At 36.6% G+C, this 21,491-nt stretch overlaps 1 protein-coding gene across 1 annotated transcript; it reads left to right on the plus strand.

Moving 5' to 3' along the window:
- Positions 1-473: 473 nt before the first annotated feature.
- Positions 474-15,726, plus strand: ezh1 (enhancer of zeste 1 polycomb repressive complex 2 subunit). Its single transcript, XM_065271709.2, has 20 exons — positions 474-791; positions 1,888-2,035; positions 2,228-2,353; positions 2,887-3,009; positions 3,444-3,561; positions 5,413-5,619; positions 6,479-6,581; positions 7,498-7,661; positions 8,114-8,205; positions 8,300-8,462; positions 10,386-10,567; positions 11,007-11,098; positions 11,339-11,367; positions 11,540-11,665; positions 13,510-13,688; positions 13,868-13,963; positions 14,054-14,135; positions 14,219-14,299; positions 14,380-14,464; positions 14,583-15,726. The coding sequence occupies exons 2-20, from the start codon at positions 1,898-1,900 to the stop codon at positions 14,641-14,643; spliced, it is 2,247 nt and encodes a 748-aa protein (XP_065127781.1). The 5' UTR covers positions 474-791; positions 1,888-1,897; the 3' UTR covers positions 14,644-15,726.
- Positions 15,727-21,491: the final 5,765 nt, after the last annotated feature.

Below are 21,491 nucleotides of genomic sequence, written 5' to 3' on the forward strand. Positions count from 1 at the left end.
TTTAAGCGCGCTCCCGTTTCGTCACGTGACGTAGGATAGTGTCTCACTCAGTCCTGGCTCCCTCCTTCTCTAGAGGGGACGGCACACTACACTGTCTGCTGCGATCTCAAGAGAGCAGTGTACAAACAGCTTAGAAACCTTCTGTGGATCTATTTATAAATGTTTACGTGTACATGTCTAATTAAAATACATAACGTAAAGTACTACAACAATTTATATAGCTATAACGGTTGTCAGCTATATAACACACTCATAAACACTTTATTACTAGTATATTAATGTTACTAAGCCGTTAAATAATAATAATAATAATAGTAATAATAATACTAATAATAATAATAGCAGTTAACATTATATACGTTTATTTTCACATTTAATATCGTATACAGTATAATGTAATGTTTATTAATTATGTTTATAAACGTCCTTACATGAGGTATAATTTTGCGTTTTACGGTATCAATTATTCAGATAATAATTTTTTGTCGCACACTAGCCTGTGGTCCAGCCAGAGAGCTGGAGTAAGTACATAATAAAGACGTCACCCTCCGCTTTGAGCGTGCCAACCAAGTGCGCAGCTCCTAACTGTGCAACTACAATCTCGACATGCTTACGGACGAGCGAGAAATCCTCACATCCGTCAACACAAGCACTCCGGCACCGATTTCTGCAGCGGCTCGGTAGCTAGGACACCATTTATCACTACAGGACGTTTTTGGGGCTTCTTTGCTGCGCACTTAAAGCTGAATCCGATTCGCAAGGATTTAAAGGAAGGAGCAGGGACTCTTAAGGTATTTTAAACTGCGACAGCGGTGATCGGTATTCGTTATCCAACATGTGTGGGAGAGAGATAGAGCATGTGCGTGCCTATGTGCGTATGGCATGTAAACCATCTCGGCGTGTGTACTTCAGTTTGCTTCACGGTAGCATCTCGCGCGATTATTTACAGCATGTTGTGCTGTTGAAGCTACAGTACGCGTCTGTCGGTAGAAACGCCTTCGCTCGTGCCTCATGCTTCCAGTGCTTATTAATAGGCGTTTTTAAGCATTACGCCTTGTCTTAGCTAAATAAACATTTATATGTCAGTGCAGTTCATCGAAAGTTCGAAAAAACTGCATTGGAGGGTTATGAAATGCAGAGAAAGTGTACTACGCACTTATCCGCACCGTGGTGATATGGGCTCGTGAGAGAGACACGCCCACTTCCACTGTGCTTGTGTGTGTGCGCGCGTGTTAAAGGAGCGCGTGTTTTTCCGAGTGTCACTTGTATTGTTTCATTCGGTGTCTGCCAAAGCTACAATTGTATTTAAACGATAAACAGATTTGTTACAATACAGTGGTATTAATTTGAAGTACTAGATGAATTGGAGACCTTTAAATTGTATTCAAATGCAGAGTGTTCATTCTGTTTGTGAACTGCAGGGGGCGCTCAGTCCTATATGAAGTCAACACGACTGAATGATAAAGTTTGAGTCATGCGATTTAAAGGTGTGTGTGTGTGTGTGTGTGTGTGTGTGTGTGTGTGTGTGTGTGTGTGTGTGTAAGAGAGAGAGAGAGAGAGAGAGAGAGAGAGAGAGAGATATGAGTCACATACGAGTCACATACTTACGGGAATAGAGTTTCACAGAAATATATTAAAGTGTGAATAATGCGTTTTCTATTTATTTGTATGAGCCACGCATGTTTTTCTTTTGAAATATTTGATAATAATTCTGATGAAACAAACACAAAAGTTTGAAGTAAATGTAACTCTGAAGTATCATGTTCGTCTAGCACTGTGTATGTAAAATTGTCCTGCACTTAACCCAGCAATAACCAATTTTTCCTAATTTCTCACATTTTTCTATATATTTCATATATAAATATGGATCCTGTGTCCTCTTCCTAGGAAAAAAGTGATGATGGAGGAGGGGTCAGGTTCTCGGTCATGCAGTGCAAAGCCCCACCGCAGTCTGGTGGAATGGAAGAAAAGAGTGAAGTCTGAGTACATGAGGTTAAGACAGTTAAAACGCTTCCGCAAAGCTGAGGAAGTTAAGGTAGTCGGCCTTTTATACTGTATTTCTTTATTTTACTCTTGTCTCTCAGCTTTTTTACTTTCATCCTACAATTTTTTTAACTCTCCAGTTTCTGTTAACCAATCTTTTCATCTTCCTTGACATTGTACTATACCAGTCTAATCTAATTCCCTTTTAATAGTCTCTTTGTGTGTGTCTGTGTGTTTCTCATAGGCTCTGTTCCAGTCTAATCGGCGTAAGATTGAAGGAAGAACGGAGCTATTGAATGAGGAATGGTCTAAGCTCAGAATCCAGTCTATCCCTCTGTCCACCCCAAGTGGCTCTCTGCCCAGTAAAAAGGCAAGAATGACACATAGCCTGGGGAAGGGAGGGGTGTATGGGCATTGACCACCACTAACAGGTGTCAGTCATTCTGCATAGCTTTATTGTGAATTGACTGTACTAATTCAGCGCACGACTGTCCCCCCAAGATGATTTATGAGCTGGATCAATACACAGTCAGCTCTGCCAAGCCATTACCCAAAACTAATTTATTCTAACAAAACACCCGCAATGACTTCAGATCAGGTGCCACAGTTCACCTTCCTGTGGCACCCACTTCATCATATTTTATCTGACAAGTGTTTAAACCTAATCATGTAAGTAATGGGCCAACTGTGGCACACTTAACCTCTAATTGATAAGACAACAATAGAAAATTGATTTTTTAAAATAAAATAGCTCTCTTGCCAAAATAAATGGCATGATATTAATTATAATGTATTCTATTAAGACGAATATAAAAATTGTAAGCGTACCATACAATCCAAGTAACCTGTCATAATTTTGAATAACATGCTGACTCTGTCATTTCTTTCTTTGTCCAACCACAGTTGTGCATGGTGGAGTTTGGCATTCCATCTTTTCCGAACCAAGCAGTTGCCATGCGTCCCTTGACAACTGTCGCTGGGATACCATTCATGTACTCCTGGTCCCCTTTGCAGCAGAACTTCATGGTACTGGATACAGACAAAAGTGCCCACACATTAACACACATTAAAAGCACTCATCATAACCATTAGGACCTTGTTCATGCAGTGAGAAGGGAGAGAGCTAGAGATGAAAAGCATCATTTTATGACACTGGTCATTTTAAAAAGTAGGTCACGCCGCAGCAGTGCATTCACATGTTCTGAAAGACAAGCGTGTGTTTTTCGAATCATCTCTCAGGTAGAGGATGTGCCTCTTTAAACACCCACACTCACTTACAGACAAAGATATAGGCATAAACGAAAGCATTAAGCCACAAACAAGCACAAACAGATTTACTGTGCATTACCTGCATTTAGCTGTCATTTAATTGTATTGGGACATACATGTCTTTGTTTAAAACACAGCCCTCTCTTCAATTGTTTCTGTCTCACTTCGGTTTTCTTCTTCTTCTTTTTAAGGTGGAAGATGAGACATTTTTGCATAATATCCCCTACATGGGAGATGAGGTGTTGGAACAGGACGAGGCTTTTTTGGAGGAACTCATTGATAATTATGATGGGGTTCATGGGGACAGAGGTTAGTGACTTTGCCCAAAAATGTGCCCATAAATGTGGTTTTCAATCAGTAACAAAAATTTTAAACCAATAGCCCTGTACCCATATTAGGGATGCATAAGGATGAATCACGATTAAAGGAACAGTATGTAGGATTGTGGCCAAAACTGGTATTGCAGTCACAAAACTTGTGGCTAAAACTGGTACTGCAATCACACAACTGGTGGCCAATGCACAACATGACAACATAAACATCAGTTGAGGGCTGCAACTCCACTTTTTAAATGTCAATATCCTGGCCAGACCACTGTTGTCAGTGATATAAGTATTTGAAATGAAAATGATTTCTTAATGTCTAGTGACATATCAGGGCCATTTTATGATTAATTGATATACATTTCTTACATACTGTTCCTTTAATCTATAGCAGAATCAAAGTTTTTGTTTACATTATATATTTGTATAAACTGTGTATAATTATGTATATATAAATATGCACACATGCATGTATAATTTTAAGAAAAAAAATATTTATATATTAAGTATTTATATTTATATATAATATAAATTATATATAAATATACAAATGTATATACACATGTAAACATTTCTTAAATATATACATGCATGTGTGTGCATTTATATATACATAACTATTATACAAAGTTCACAGATATATATGATGTAAACAAAAACTTTTATTCTGCTATAGTTTAATTGAGATGAATTGTTATGCATCGCTAACCCATATAGATTCAAATGTAAAACAAATGTAAAAAGAGTTAAAGTCTTATTTATAATATCTAAAAAAAAGAATAATTTTAATTTCAATAATTTACATTTATATAAACTAATTTAACCCTAAATTATTAATGCATATATTTTACCGAGACATTATATGCATGATAAATAGCACACAAGAAATTCAGTAAACAGTTTTGAGCATTGATGCAAACTAATTTTTGAAAAGATTTGGACGGTTTGATCTGATTCAGTAAAATTAATTGAATTGAATTTCTAATGGCTTATTGTTATTGAGGTTTAAAGTAAAGAGATAATGACTAATAATGTAGTTATTACTACAAAACTTAATGGCCTTACAGAAAGACATTTAAATAATCTATATATTCTTGATAATGCTTAACTTTACTAACGGGTACTGTACCATTTTGCCTTAAACAGGCTGTGGTCCATCCTTTACTCAAAAAAAGCTAATCTTGATCCTTCAGATTTTAATAACTATAAAACTTCCATTTTGCACAAAGTTTTGGAAAAGTGTGTATTAAATCAAGTTTCCTCCTATTTAATCTCTAACAACATTCTGGATCCTTTTCAGTCTGGCTTCAGAGCTAAACATTACTAAATCTGCACTTTTGAGGGTAGTAAATGACCTCTTACTAACTGCAGACTCTGGCAACTGTACTATTCTTCTATTATTTGACATAAGTGCGGCTTTTGATACTGTGGATCATTGTATCTTGTGAAAGAGATTGGATCTTGAAGTTGGCATTTATGATGGTGCACTAGATTGGTTTGCATTATATCTCGCAAACAGGACTTTTTGTGATGAAAATTTGAGAATTTTCATCAAGCTCAGTTCCCGTCACTTGTGGGGTGCCCCAGGGCTCAATTGTGGGTCCAATCTTATTTTCCTTATATGTTTTATTTTTGAGTCCTATATAAATAAATTTGACCTTGACCTATTGCCGGCAAAATCATTGATTATATCACACTTTTTTCAGGTGTAATTCAACCGCTAAATTCCAAATGCTTTTATTGATGTCCTTGTTGTAATATCATTAAATTATGTGTACAGTACGTGCAGGTTTAGGTGGGTGTGCAATGTTACCCAATGTTTGTACTTTGATAACAGAGGGTGGCTTCATAAATGATGAGATCTTCAAAGAGCTGGTGGAGGCGTTGAGTCAATACTCAGATCCAGAGGAAGAGGGGGAGGAAGAGCCTGCAGAGAATAAGGAGGAGGAAGGAGAGGAGAAAGAAACCCAGAAAAGCACAGCAGAGTCTACGGAAGAGTCTAAAGTGAGCTTTATCAAGAGGAAGAGGAGGAGCACTACTGAAGGTGAAAGGAGGAAGTAAACGCTAACACTACAGTAGATTAAAAGTGAACACCACATAACCCATTACCGACTACACTGCTTGCTACATAGGCTCAAACAAAACTCTGGTTTAGTTCATTCTCAGAAGTGCACATTAGAGTTACCCAAATATCTTGTAACAACATCTTTGTTTTTTAAAGCAGACTTAACTTGCCATATTAAGTAAGTTCTTAATGGTTTTGTGTACATCAGACACTCAGTGAATGGACTAAGAGCAGCACATGAATGAGCCATCTAATGAATGCTGACAAAATTATATATAATAATTGGCAACTCACCATAGATAGATAGATAGATCAGAGTTCATGTGTTGAGCAGTCAGATCAGTCATTGTGTATGTGTGCAGTTGTTTGCTCTGAGTTTTGACTGTGTTCAGTGAGGGCTGGGAAAAGCTGTTTGTTCATTCAGTTTGTTTTAGCCCTGTATCCACTTACAGTACACCCTGATCCCAGCTTTACCAAAACAAAGAGACATTACACACTCTTTAGCGTGTGCACCAGTTTACATTTGCATTAAAGTGCTGCTAGTTCATAATTGTTTACTTAGCAAATATGTTTGCTACTGTACAACTTCTGTGAAGCCCAAGAAAAGACATTTATGTCATGCAGCCACACAATGCCAATTCAAACAACTGCCATCCTACTTTTTTGGGGGGCTTTGTTGTTATTTCTGGAGCTTGACACCCCCTTGTCACCATGACCTTACATTTAATGTAAATGGATGTTTACTTGCATGTGTTATACAAAAATACATCCATATGTATTTGGAACATGAGGTTAAACAATGACAACATTGATTTCCTTCTTGCTCTTCCATCATTAGGAAGAGATCCTACCATCAATAAGAAGATTCCCAATGACAAGATTTTCACAGCTATTGCATCCATGTTTCCTTACAAAGGCACAATGCAGGAGCTGAAGGACAAGTAGGCCCTACTATTAACATCGGATGTTTCACATAATTGTATTTTTTGAAAATATTGACATCTTAGTGTTAAGACTTAACACTGTGGGGATATAGAGAGGAACAGAGGATAACACCATCAGGATTAAAACACATTGCTCTCACATGAGCTCAGACTTTTTAGTTATGTGTGTTAACTGCTAGATCACAGCTCAGGTGTACAAACTTTGTGTAAATAAAACACTATGATAATCAGACAGATCGAGGAGTTGCATATAATACCAAACATATGCTGACAAGTCCTACTCATTGCAGTTCAAATCAAATCAGTTTTCTCACGTTAAATCCAATTTTAGCATTTTATGAAGCCGATTTCCAAAACTCAAGCCTTTGTTCACAAAGACTATGCAATCTATAAAGTCATCACACATACTTCATCTTGTGTTGGAAAGAATATGTTGTGCCTGTTAAATAAAGGTTCATGGGAAGCTGTGCTGTTAGTGGGTGTGCAGCTGCCACGGCGGTGGAAACAAAAAGCCGTCACAGTCTGTATTATCATCCGACTGTTTACTGTTTCATGACATTATTGTGCATTCCACCAGCTGTGCTTATTTAATATCTTTTCTGCCGGCTGGGGGAAATTTGAGAGTAGGAGTTGTCTAGTGTGATAACTTGTATTTTATGCCAGTCTATCGGTGTAAAGCAGCGTTATTGCAATAACATTTTTGACAGTGTTACTGTCAATGTAACAATATAGATACAAATCCTTACCCATTGTTAGGTTTAACATATTATAGCTCAAATGGAAAAGGATGGTGCTAGCAACACCAATGTCTTGGGTTTGATTCCTAGATAACATACAGACAGATCAAATGTATGATTTAAAAACACTGTCATGTACTTAAAAGTGTAACAAATAATACATTTAATATTTGCAGGTATAAGGATCTCCTGGAGCCCTCCAGCACTGTGAAGTTGCCTCCTCTCTGCACGCCCAACATGGACGGCCCCTTTGCCAAATCTGTTCAGAGGGAACAAAGTTTGCACTCTTTTCACACACTTTTCTGTCGCCGCTGCTTCAAATACGACTGTTTTCTTCACCGTGAGAAATTATATTTTTCTTGTCATTTTTGCCATTGAATATTGTTTACATTTTGATGTTTTGAACTTCATGCAATTTATGTTACAGTCCACTTGTTATTTTATATTAAAGGGATAGTTCACCCAAAAATGAAAATTCTGTCATTATTTACTCACACTCATGTTGTGACAAACCTGTAAAAATGTCTTTGTTCTGCTAAACACAAAGAAAGTCATTTGTAATGAAGCAGGAAACAGAAGCACCATTGGCTACCACAGCAGGTAAAATACCATGGAAGTCATGGTGCTCAAAAACGGTTGGTTACAAACATTGCTCAAAATAACTTCCTTTGTGTTCAGCAGAACAACGAAATGAATACAGGTTTGTAACAACATGAGGGTAAGTAAATAATTCACAACATTAGTGTCATATCGAAATGTTACATAACTGAAGTTTGTTTTGTCTTTGTACAGCATTCCATGCATCTCCTAATGTATATAAGAGAAAGACTAAAGAGATCAGAATAGAGACAGAACCTTGTGGACAGGAATGCTTTCTGCTTCAGGTAAGGCTTTAAATTATTTTTTATTTATTATTATTAATTCATGACTACATCTCCATGTATCTCACTCTTTCTCTGTTTCCCCATTTGATCATAGAAAGGGGCGAAAGAGTTTGCTGATCAAAATATGCAGAGGTCTCAAAGATCTCGCCGTAGGCGGCGACAGCCCCGCCCCTCCAGTTCAAGTGGCACCACCCACTCAGGGTCAGGTGAGGAGGGAAAAGATGGAGACAGTGACCATGAGACCACCAGCTCATCAGGTACACACACTAACATATAGAAATACAAATATAATTAAGGGGGCATGCACACCAAAGTTTTTTTATGCAGCTGAAAATGCCCAGCGGACAGCTTTATTTCAGGTGACTGACAGTTTATTTTCAGCGGAGCGCTTTGGTTGCTCTTGATACTTCTTCTTTGTTTATCAGTCATTGTGCGATGCGCCAGTTGGTCGTTGTGTATTTGTCCCGTCCCTCCTCCACTGTGATTGGACGGCCGTGTGAGAACAGACATTGACGAGCTGAGCTTTTCACCCAAAGTTGAATATTTTTCAACTCTTGAAAAAAAACACAGAGCAGCGGCTTTCAGCGTGGAAAAACCAGCCAGCTGGTGGCTTTTTTGAAAAACACAGCACTTCCATTGGAAACAATTGAAAACATGCGCCGGCCGCTGGCTTAAAAGCTTTGGTGTGCACACCCCCTAACAAGACATAGAAAATACATACAGGTCATGCTCTCCTCACGTCCACAACAGCTTAGCGTAAAAACATTTGATAGGTCAAAACCAAACGATCCAGACTGAGATAATACAGATGAAACACACAGACATACCTTTGTCCTGCCAAAAATAGCTTGGCAGTTAAAGTAGCTGGAAGGGTGTGCAAAGAATAATGATCAAAGCAGATTGTTTGTCTTTTGCACAGACAAGCAACACTTAATTTCCTTAGAAAAGTTTAAGATCTGGTAACTATATACACTTACCTAAAGGATTATTAGGAACACCATACTAATACTGTGTTTGACCCCCTTTCGCCTTTAGAACTGCCTTAAATCTACATGGCATTAATTCAACAAGGTGCTGAAAGCATTCTTTAGAAATGTTGGCCCATATTGATAGGATAGCATCTTGCAGTTGATGGAGATTTGTGGGACGCATATTTAGGGCACGAAGCTCCCGTTCCACCACATCCCAAAGATGCTCTATTGGGTTGAGATCTGGTGATTGTGGGCGCCATTTAGTACAGTGAACTCATTGTCATGTTCAAGAAACTAATTTGAAATGATTTGAGCTTTGTGACATGGTGCATTATCCTGCTGGAAGTAGCCATCAGAGGATGGGTACATGGTGGTCATAAAGGGATGGACATGGTCAGAAACAATGCTCAGGTAGGCTGTGGCATTTAAGTGATGCCCAAATTGGCATTAAGGGGCAATAAGTGTGCCAAGAAAACATCCTACACACCATTAAACCACCACCACCAGCCTGCACAGTGGTTACAAGGCATGATGGATCCATGTTCTCATTCTGTTTACACCAAATTCTGACTCTACCATCTGAATGTCTCAACAGAAATCGAGACTCATCAGACCAGACAACATTTTTCCAGTCTTCAATTGTCCAATTTTGTTGAGCTCGTGCAAATTGCAGCCTGTTTTTCCTTTTTGTAGTGAAGATGAGTGGGACCAGGTTGGGTATTCTGCTGTTGTAGACCATCCGCCTTAAGGTTGTGCGTGTTGTGGCTTCACAGATGCTTTGCTGCATACCTCGGTTGTAACGAGTGGTTATTTCAGTCAAAGTTGCTCTTCTATCAGCTTGAATCAGTCGGCCCATTCTCCTCTGACCTCTAGCATCAACAAGGCATTTTTGCCCACAGGACTGCCGCATACTGGATGTTTTTCCCTATTCGCACCATTCTTCGTAAACCCTAGAAATGGTTGTGTGTGAAAATGCCAGTAACTGAGCAGATTGTGAAATACTCAGACCGGCTCTGACTAGTTGCTAAACCGAACTCTTGAACAAGTACCTCTTTGAAAAGAACAAATGTTTTGGTTTGTAATCTATGACAAATGAGTGCAATACAGTTATTTGTTCATGTGTGGTAACAGGGCACATGACACAGTAATTGACGCAATGTTTGTATCTTAACTAGTAATTTACCATTGTGTATTTTTTGTGTGTGCCAGAGGGTAACTCAAGATGTCCAAGCCCCACCAAACCGAGAGCAGGCGAGGAAGGAGTAGAGGACTCAGAATCACCTCCACAATGGAGCGGAGCAGAGGAGTCTCTCTTTAGAGTCCTACATGGCACATACTTCAATAACTTCTGCTCTATTGCACGACTCATTGGAACCAAATCATGCAGAGAGGTGCACACGTACACAATAACAACAGATTCTACATTGAATTTAATGTTATTACATGGGGGGCGGTTGGGAATTTCAACATAACTTAAAAAAGTGTGTTTGTGTGTGTGCCTGTGTTTTTCCCAGAAAGACTGTGGTTTGGCTAACTGGAAAGTCCTTACCTCAAATCATGTGTTTTGCTTGCATTTAGAGAAAGAGCCAAATCTTTTTCAGGAAGAATGTTGTTTTGATTGTGTGTTTGTGCGTGTGCACATGCGGTAGTGTGTGTGCGTGCTCATATGGCAAAGATCAACATGATAATGAGCAGTTGTGCCTCAGACGAGTTTCAAAGTTCTGACTAACACGCATTAACTGTTCCATTAAGGGATGATGAGGTATGAGGTGGGGGTGTAACACTGTCTCGTGTGTATAATCTATCTGTGTGTGTGTTCGATTGCATCAGGTATACAGGTTTGCGGTAAAAGAGGTGCTGATTCACCGCGTACCAATGGAGGACGGTGGGATCTCACCACAGAAGAAGAAGAGAAAGCACAGGCAAGATGTTTGATGCTTTAATAACTACTACATTGAATGTTATGTTGTGCCACTGTATAGCTCATTGGTAGAGCATTGCATTAGCAGCTCAAATGGTTGTGGGTTCGAACACACATACTGATTAAAAAGAAATGTATATTTTGCAATGCACTGTAAGTCGCTTTGGATAAATGCTTCTGCCAAATGCATAAATGTAAGTGTAAAAAAAGACTAATCGTGAAATATGTTTTTATTTGATAGATTATGGGCAAAGATACAGTTAAAGAAAGGTAAGGATCTCTATAGTACTCGACCAGAAATAGATTTTAGAAGAATACTTTCGAAAAATGAAATATTGTAATAGTAATTTGTCGTATAGTTAACAGCACAAATGTTGAGCAGATCCAGTTATTTTTACATAGATATGTTATCACTCATCTGTCCTTCCTGTTTGTCTTGCAGACAGCTCGTCCAATCAGGTGTACAATTATCAACCATGTGACCACCCTGAGCACCCGTGTGACAGCTCCTGTCCGTGTGTGATGACCCAGAATTTTTGCGAAAAATTCTGTCAGTGTGATCGAGAGTGTGAGTTCAATACAAATGAAATTTTTTCATGGTTTCATTTGCTAGTAGATTTTTATTCCTTAACTCAGGGTATTCCAACCCCTGGTGGTTCTCGGGGGAATTGCAGGGGGTTTGTCAGTCGATAAAAATGTATCAATTAAAATTAAATGTGGGGTGCACAATCTCGTGTTGACATTTGAAATCACTTAAACACACCCCTACCCCAATAGAATCTGGACCTTCTTTTGATAGACCCGCCCCACACATATGCAACCCGTGTTAGTAGACATGCCCCTTACTGCTGATTGGCTACAAGCAGTGTTGCGGGTAACACATTATAAGTAATGTCCATCATGTAATAATATTACTTTTCTGAAGTAATGATTAAAGTAATGCATTACTTTTTAAATGTACACATTAATTTTTGAGTTACTTTTATAAAAAAGTAATGCAAGTTACTTTTTTATTTGAATTAATTAGATTTAAAAAAATATATGTACTGAATTAAACTAAATTTAATTTAGTTATAATGTAGTCACATTATGCACTTTATGCGTACACGCCTGTGTTGGAACAGTTTTAAGTCAGAAACTGCGATTGCCGGCCAAAGCTCGACATTTTTGTGATGAAATATGCGATTTCTGAATGCAGAACTGTTCAGTCATAAAAAAACATGCAAGGGCTAAAAGAGATCAAGCCTCAGCCAAGAAAAAGCAACGCAAAAGTAACGCAAAAGTAACGTAAGCATTACTTTCCATGAAAAGTAACTAAGTAACGCAATTAGTTACCTTTTTTGGGAGTAACTTAATATTGTAATGCATTACTTTTAAAAGTAACTTTCCCCAAAACCAACTACAAGTGCGTTTTGGTACTCTTGCACCCCGCCTTTAAATGATAAAATGTAAATAAATAGTTAAAATCTAATTACTAACAAAAACATATATTTTATTAGTTTAATCTGGATTATAAGTGACTATTATACAACACTTCAATATATCTAAAACTGGACAGAAACATTTTTTGTACTTGCAAAAGTTAATGACCAAAATGAATGTCTAATAACAGGTTATAATAATAATAATAACTATGTAAAATACTTCTGATAAAACTGATGAAAAATAAACGTTTTTGAAGTTAAACACGCAAATGTGCTATTAAATGATTTAAATGTTTCCTTAAAATCTTAGTGGGTACTTCAAGTAAAATATTTACGTCAAGGGGGTTCAGCTGACAAAAATGTTATGTTGGCCCTAACCCAACATAACAAAATCCACATAAACCTTTTAACATTTTTAATAAAATTTCCATAAAGATAGCTGTGTGCTTACACTATTATTACTCTTCTCTTCTTATTAGTGTAAAAGTACAATATCTGTGCACCACTAGAGGGCACTGATGCAAAGAAAACAGGGTCAGTCTCTGCTTGTTTAACCCCTTCAGGCTTGATTTTTCAGGTGTTTAATTAGTGTGCCTTATTTTGATTGGTTGATCATCATTTTTATTGGTTTGAACCACAAAACATGTGCTGTCCATTCCAGTGCACGCAGGGTCTGAAGGGGTTAAAGCTACCGCATGTCATTTTTGGATGTTAAAATAGTGTCTTCTCAATAGTATCCCAGTATAACATGTAGAGACTATAATAAATAATACGCCGCCATACAAAGGTTTATTGGCATAACAAGTTAAACAACCTGGCATGCAGCTTGCTTACCAACACACAACGTTAAAAGAGTTTTGTGTTGGACTACTGTATGCGTTAGTTCAACCAATGGAAATCAGGGGAAGTGTTCAAGAAAACCTTTATTAAAATGCTCAATATTTTTCCTTTTTGAGTCTAATTTTAATAGGATCTGTTTTGGTTCTAGGTCAGAACCGGTTTCCAGGCTGTCGCTGCAAGACTCAGTGTAACACTAAACAGTGTCCTTGTTACCTGGCAGTGAGGGAGTGCGACCCAGATCTCTGCATGACCTGTGGGGCGGCAGAACATTGGGACAGCAAACAGGTTTCCTGCAAGAACTGCAGCATTCAGAGAGGACTCAAGAAGGTACTATGAATATGGTGTGAGTAAACAGAAATGTATAGTTTAAGCCACAGATCAAGCAGTGTAGAGTGCAGAAAGAACAGATCAGAATATGAAGTTGCTTGAGTCCCTGTAGCTCAAATGGTACAACACACAACTTGAAATGTCAAATACACGCTGATAACCTTAAACCTGTTTGCCAGCATCTGCTCCTGGCACCATCTGATGTTGCAGGATGGGGTACATTTATCAGAGAGGCAGTCCAGAAGAACGAGTTCATCTCTGAATACTGCGGCGAGGTGTGTGGCGATCACATCAACTTTAACATTTCATATGACGACCTTGAAACATTCTTAATAATCTGATGTATATGTTGTGTTTGTGTGTAGCTTATTTCCCAGGACGAGGCAGACAGGAGAGGCAGAATCTACGACAAATACATGTCCAGCTTTCTGTTCAACTTAAATAATGGTATTGATCTTTTGTCCATGTTTCGGGTTGAATTGTTTAATATCCTCGACTTGACTTCGATAAGTATTTTTGTTTCATAACAGACTTTGTAGTAGACGCCACCCGTAAAGGAAATAAAATACGATTTGCCAACCATTCTGTAAACCCCAACTGTTACGCGAAAGGTAAAGTTTATTTCTAAGCGCAAAAATAACACCGAGCTGAATTCATGAAGCACATTTGACATCAATGATTATTGTTTCAGTTGTCATGGTTAATGGAGACCATCGCATTGGAATCTTTGCCAAGCGAGCTATACAGTGCGGAGAAGAGCTGTTTTTTGATTATAGGTAGGTTATGTATCAACACTAACTGTTAGATGACAAACACTACTTATATATCTACTGTATATAATATATGCATTAAAATGGGATTAATAATGAAGGTTTATTTTAATCTTCCTCTTAGGTACAGCCAAGCAGATGCATTGAAGTATGTGGGCATCGAGAGGGAAATCGACATAGCGTAGACGTGACTGTCTGTCTGTTAACATTTCTAGCTTAACGTCAATGTTTTCACTTTTCTGAGAGTGGAGGAAAATGTAATTGGTATTGTGTGTTCTGCGCTTACAGAAGGTGATTTTGTGATGATGTCATAGTTTTTTGTTGTTTCGCAGAGTCATCATTTTTCATGATGGCTTTAAAGGGTGACATCACTACCTTAATCTTAACACATGGCTTGACTAAATTGTCTAAAACAAGCATTTCGTTGGCCTTCTTTGAGACATTTGATAAAACTAGAAGGAACCAGGTGGTTTCTTTACATTACAAATACACTCTTCCACATTTGCACTATATTGCCAAAACCACAGAAAGTTGATAAAACAGATGTAATTATCCAATGGGGCTCCTCTGAAATGAGGACATGTTGTGTAAAGCAAGAAGAATGACATTTTCGTCAGGTCTCACACACCAAATAGCTATAACCCCTGTATAACCCCTATATATTAACTGCAACCTAAACACTTCACACTTAAAGTAACTGTCGTTGTTGTTTTTTGGTCCAAATATTCCATTGTGCAAAATATCAGCAATTGTTCAGCAATATTTCATAGGTACAGACTTGCACTTAGTGGTCAATACATTTTCTCTACAAGAAACTTTAGTATTAGCAGGCTTCATTTGCAACGTGGTGTTTATCTATCTATCTATCTATCTATCTATCTATCTATCTATCTATCTATCTATCTATCTATCTATCTATCTATCTATCTATCTATCTATCTATCTATCTATCTATCTATCTATCTATCTATCTATCTATCTATATCAGCTGTAAGCAGCTTGCTGTATTGCACAAAGCATTTTAGCTAACATAGCACTAAGGCAGTTAAACGTCATTTTTGATTAAATTGTAAAAGGTCAAATATTGTTTTGTAGTAATAAAACAAAACGAGTAAGTATATAAACCGACAGACTGAATGTGTGCTAAATAGTGACCTAAAGGATATTGTTTAGCAGGCTTTTTTAAAGATTGAGTGTACAAAATAACCTAACAAGTTCAATGTCATCTGTATCAATTTATGTAAAAATAAAGAGCTAAAGCAAACTTGTTTATAATGGATCAGAGTTTGATTTTTCCCCTACATTTTCCTCAGTCGCTTTGGAGCATCTCTCAGATCAGAAATTAATTTTTTTAACACTTTGGAGTGGTTTCTCGGACAGTCCCAGACTAAAATGCATGTTTGCGCTGCCTTCATTTAAAAACACCTTATACTGACAAATCATATATCAGTGCTATTGTTTTGTCTCATCGCTACAGTATTGTTTTTTTATTTTTGGTAAGGTTTGTTTGTAAAAACGACTTAAATGTCCTAATATAACTAAGGCCTAGTCCCGGATTAGTCTAAACCCTGTCCGGGAAACTGCCCCTTTGTTCAACCTCCACATCATCAAGTAATTTATGTACAACATAAAAGCAAATACTCATAGTTCTGGACAAATTGCAAATGCTTTGATACAATCATGCAGATGAATATGTACAACTGTCTGCTGTTTCCTACATTTCCTACATTCATCAAAATACATTATACTAGTTGTCAGTTGAATAGTTTTACACAAACATTAAGGAATTAGTCCATCGGACAAGTCATGTCATGCAAAATGATTGACATTTGTGTCATTATCTGTTACCTTAAGCGTTTTTTTTTTGTCTTTTGTAAATGTGAACTGTATTTATAAATAACATAAAGTTAATCTTGATTTTTACTAATGAAGAGGAATGAATTTGTGAAATGTTAAATTACTGGATAAGACATTCAGAAAAATTATTTGCTGCAATGCAAGGGAAGATATCTGTTGTGGATGAGAAATCTGCCTGACAGACTGGGACGGGAGGATGTCCATTTCAGTAGGTGAAAAGTTTGAGCTGGGACAAAATTGGACATTTCTTACAGTGTACAGTGAACCTTTCTAATTTAGTAATTTTTCATTAGTACTGTAAAATATGCTTTTTTAAATATCACTTTACAGTTTTTCTCAGTCGCTTTGGTACATTTCTCGAATCATACTCACAATTTGCAAAACAGTAAGTGCATTTCTCAAAACAATTTGTACAAATAGCAAAACACCATGGATAACCTGCAAAAGCCACTCTTTTACTCAAAATCCTTAGTTCATCTCTCAAAATTAAATATCTGTGTCAATGAACATGTCAGTGCCATCAGAATAACAAGTCCTTGTGTCATTGTGTACGGATAAGACAGTCAAATTGTTTAGTCATGTTGTCATTATAACAGTTTACTTTGGAGGGATGTTCTGATGTAAACTATGGCTAAAGATTTGATGACAATATTGTAAATTGTAAGTTATACCTTAGTCTAAGTTATGTGGGAGTTTGATTGCAAGAGACTGGACAAAATTTACATTTACGCTTTTACTGTTTGTACTGTAATTGGTTGACAGACCATGTCATAATGATACAGAAAGGAAAAGACAGCACTGCATAACATAAGAGTAGAAATGTGAACATGGGACAATATCTTTAGGGAAAACTCTTCCACCTCCTGACCCAGCAAACATGTTTGGCTAAAACAAGGCTAAATTTTGGCTGCCAGTAAAAGTCTAATAGACGTCTAACCATGACCCAAGAATAGACGATGTGTATACTTGTAAAAGAAATGAAAGCAAACACCTTGAACACTTGTTGACTTTGCTTACATGTTGGAATATCATACATCATCAAGTTATTTTGGCAAAAATGGCATGTAACCAAATTCAAGGTTATTTAGGGTAGAAGTGGGTTACTATTGGGTCTATAGTTAGCCATCATTTCAACGTCTCGGTTTTTGCTTGCTGGGGGACGTTTCTGTCTGTTAGAGAAAGTCAAAATTCACCTGCGAGCAATTTACCAATTCATGACAGATTTAGAAAAAAACGTCTAATGGAAATGTATGGAAATATGTTTGACCAAACCCTGTATTATGAGAACTTGTTCAACCATTTTGCAAGTAAAGACTTATACTATGAACCAATGCCTAAATGTTGTGTGGAGTGAGACTATTCAACAGAGACCCATTATAATACATTTTGATCAACATGACATAAGCAACTGATAATGTAGGAAAAAGCAGAGAATTGTACATAATCATTTGCATGGATGTACCAAAGCATTTGCAACTTGTTCAAAGAAATGAGAAACTGCTTTTTTGATGTGCACAAGTGACACAATGATGTGAGAATTGAACAAGCAGTTTTGAGAATTTCAATTCTGATCTGAGAATTGTACCAAAGCGACTGAGAAAAACTGTAATTTGTTTAGAAAAAATAAAGGATTAAATGTAAATTCATCCACAGTTCAAATCTGAAAATAGTGACAGATATAATTGTGTACTGTTGTTATATTGACAAAATGGCTAAACAGTTTGACTGTCTTGATCATGAACAATGACATAAGGACTTGCCATTTTGATGGGACTGACATTTTCACTGATGTAAAATTTTACTTTTGAAAGATTAATTAAGAATTTTGAAGAAGTTACACGCTTGTAAAGGAAATCCATTATGTTGTGCGGTTTTTACGAAATGTTCTGAGAAATGCACGCATTATTTTGCAATTTTTAAGAATGCTTCTGAGAAAGCGACTGAGAAAAACTGTAATACATGTGCAAAGAAATAAAAAAGATAGTCAAGTGTCAACACTTAGTCTCAAATGCATATATTGTTTTTTTTTTTATTTGAAAGTGACATGACAAGGGAAAGTGTAAAAAATCTGTACAGCCTAGGGGAATAGACACATTAACAGTATAGTGATTACTGTTAATGTAAGGATACAGTATACGCAATATTTATAGATGCTGTTTTATTACACTGTAAAAAAAATCCTTGTTTCACTTACATTTTTAAGTTTAATCCACTTGAATTAAAATTTCATTTTAGTCAACTTTCATTTTCAACTTAACTTTTATAATTTATAGCAACTCCTATAAAAATGTAATTAAAACACATTTCTTTACAGTGTGCTTTCACATGTTAAAAATAACCAAATAGTCTGTTTCACAACACCTGTGTGGAATAGAAAGCTTCACAAAACACAACACAAAATGTCCTCAGGGATTTTCTTTCCTTCAGGTGTCTTTATTAAAATGTAATTTTGGGGATTTGTGTTGATTCTACACAAGCACGATCATTTACAATGTGTTTGACGAACAAAACCAGAACAAAACTAAAGAATAGAGAAAATCCATCAAGAGTAAGTTCTCAACTTCCACACAAAACTGACACCGTCTAGTTCATATTAAGCTTTGGGCTTTTACAGAGGATTATATGCATTCAAAAACCTGCATTATAAGCAAACTAACCTGAAGCAACCTGTGTTAAAGTGCTTTAGGGCACAGTGGTCATAAAGGATGAAGAAAATCTTTCTGCTAGTAATGTGTTAACATGACTCCTGGAAAGATGAAAGACTGCAAGTCTTAAGTCAAATAGGACTTTTAAAGTAAATATATGGTGCATTTGGAAAATGTACAAATGAAGAACATATTTTACAGTGAATTTATGTATGTACATGAAACTTATTTTCTACAAAGCAGATGTGTAAAGAATGGACCTCTTATACACTTTAAAAAAAAATGCTGTGTTATTTTTGAACCCAGGGTTGGGTGAAAAATGGACTAGCCCAGACTGCTGGGTTGTAATTTAACCCTTGCTGGGTTGTTTTAACCCTTTTGTTGGGTCAAATGCTGGGCTCAATGCTGGGTTGAAAAGGACAAACATAGCCTTTGGGTCAAAATGTTTATATTTGACCCAACAATAGGTTAAAACAACCCAGCATTTTGGATTAAAACAACCCACTCAAGTTTAAATTACAACCCAACAGGTTTGGTTTGTCCCTTTTTGACCCAGCGCTGGGATGAAAATAACCCAGCATGTTTTTAAGTTTACTACGTCAATGATGTACTGTATACACTGTAATTCCAATTAACTGCATCTGGTTAAAGTATTTATAAACCTAGACTACACAAAATACTTCATTTATACAAACATTTACACTGTCTACTCTGTAAAAAATGAAAGCTTTTCTATCTAAAAACTTACTTTAATTGATAACACCTAACATTTTTTAAATGTTCAACTAAAAAAATCAAATTTTTAGGTGTTACCAATGGAAGTAATTTTTTATGTTTATCTAACTTTTACCTTTTACAGTCTAGAGTTAAATACAACCCTACAAAAGCCAATTCATTTTTGATTACACAGATGTGGTGACAGTCCACATTAGGCCATTTATATCCAATGACATTAATTTGGAATGGGTTGTGGGTTGCTCCATTTCTAGACATGTTTGCCAGCTAATGTGTTTGCTTTTGTTCGAACATTTACTACCACAATTTGGTGCTATCAGAATAATTTATCACTGACCTTTCAAAAAATAATTTCTAAAAAAATTTTTTTTAAAGTTTTTCAAAGTGAAAATAAATTTGTAGTCTATACTCCACGGGTTTAAAGGGATGAGAGAAGAATGAGAGTTACATATAAAACAAGACTTGCAGAGAAAACAACACAAAAGATGTGGTTGAGAAACCTGGCAGAGGTCATAGCATTAACATTCTCTATCACTTAATCGTATCTGTTCAAAACACTCTCACCTTCCTGCCTTTTGTTTTTTATATAAATCAGACAGATAAAAAGAGAAGTACACTTTATTAATACATTAATCTGTGGGTGAACATGATGCGATCTCTTTGATAAAAGAAACATGTGCCTGGCACTGGAAGCAGCTGATTCTTTTCTTATTGCATTTCACTGAAAAGTGCAATAGTCATGCAAAATGCATAGCTTCTATAGATTATAAATATCTTCTATTTGAATTGCTCTTTTGTTTTAAATGGCTACTTTTATGGCTGGAAATTATGTAAGTGCTCTAAGCTCTGAATAGAACCACCTTAAAAAGCAGCTATAACAAGCAGCAATAGATATGTCTTACGGCAAATGCATGTTTGATTTGATAAAAAAAGAACTTTTTACATGGATGTCTTACATCCTCTTTCTGTCTGTGATGTGTGAAGCCCACTGACCACCATAGCCAGACTTGCGCTGAACAGCACATTTTCATGTCAGTAACCAAACAAAACTTGAAGAAACCTTTCTTTTCTGATACTTCTGTACTTTGGTCTTTTTTTCAAAGTGACACTCCCTTTAAAAAAAAAAATGAACATTTTCCAGCTCCCCAAGAGTTAAAAATTTGATTTTTACTATTTTGGAATCCATTCAGCTGATCTCTGGGTCTGGCGCTAGCACTTTTAGCATAGCTTAGCACAATCCATTGAATCTGATTAGACCATTAGCACCACGCTAAAAAATAACCAAAGAGTTTCAATATTTTTCCTATTTAAAACTTGACTCCCCTGCAAAGTCCTTGATTATTACGCCAGAATGAGAGTATAGTTCCTAATCATATCTGCGTAGAAAATCACAACTTTTAATTTTCTGTCGATCTTAGTACACGATGTAACTACAGAAGAGTCAAGTTTTAAATAGGAAAAATATCGAAACTCTTTGGTTATTTTTTAGCGCAATGCTAATGGTCTAATCAGATTCAATGGATTATGCTAAGCTATGCTAAAAATGGTAGCGCCAGACCTGGAGATCGTCTGAAAGGATTTAAAAGGGTAAAAATCAAATGTTTAATTCTAGGGGAGCTGGAAAATGAGCATATTTGTAAAAAAGTGGAGTGTCCCTTTAAACATCTATAGACAAGCAAACTAAACTATCTGATGCATTTTATAAATGCTACCTCGGCAACAAACCCTACCTTGATTTTCCTCTTTTGTTTTGATTTTCAACAAAAGCTCTACCATCATTTGTTTTCGGCCATCTG

This window comes from Paramisgurnus dabryanus, chromosome 3 (assembly GCF_030506205.2).
Source record: "Paramisgurnus dabryanus chromosome 3, PD_genome_1.1, whole genome shotgun sequence".
Lineage (NCBI taxonomy): Eukaryota > Metazoa > Chordata > Actinopteri > Cypriniformes > Cobitidae > Paramisgurnus > Paramisgurnus dabryanus.

What these genes read in the sequence shown, in the direction of transcription:
- ezh1 (XM_065271709.2), top strand. Translation starts at nt 1,898, where the DNA reads ATGATGGAGGAGGGGTCAGGTTCTCGGTCATGCAGTGCAAAGCCCCAC. An exon ending in AAGAAGAAGAGAAAGCACAG is followed by an intron (nt 11,099 to 11,338) that starts GCAAGATGTTTG and finishes TTTATTTGATAG; the next exon opens with ATTATGGGCAAAGATACAGT. An exon ending in TTCAGAGAGGACTCAAGAAG is followed by an intron (nt 13,689 to 13,867) that starts GTACTATGAATA and finishes CCTGTTTGCCAG; the next exon opens with CATCTGCTCCTGGCACCATC.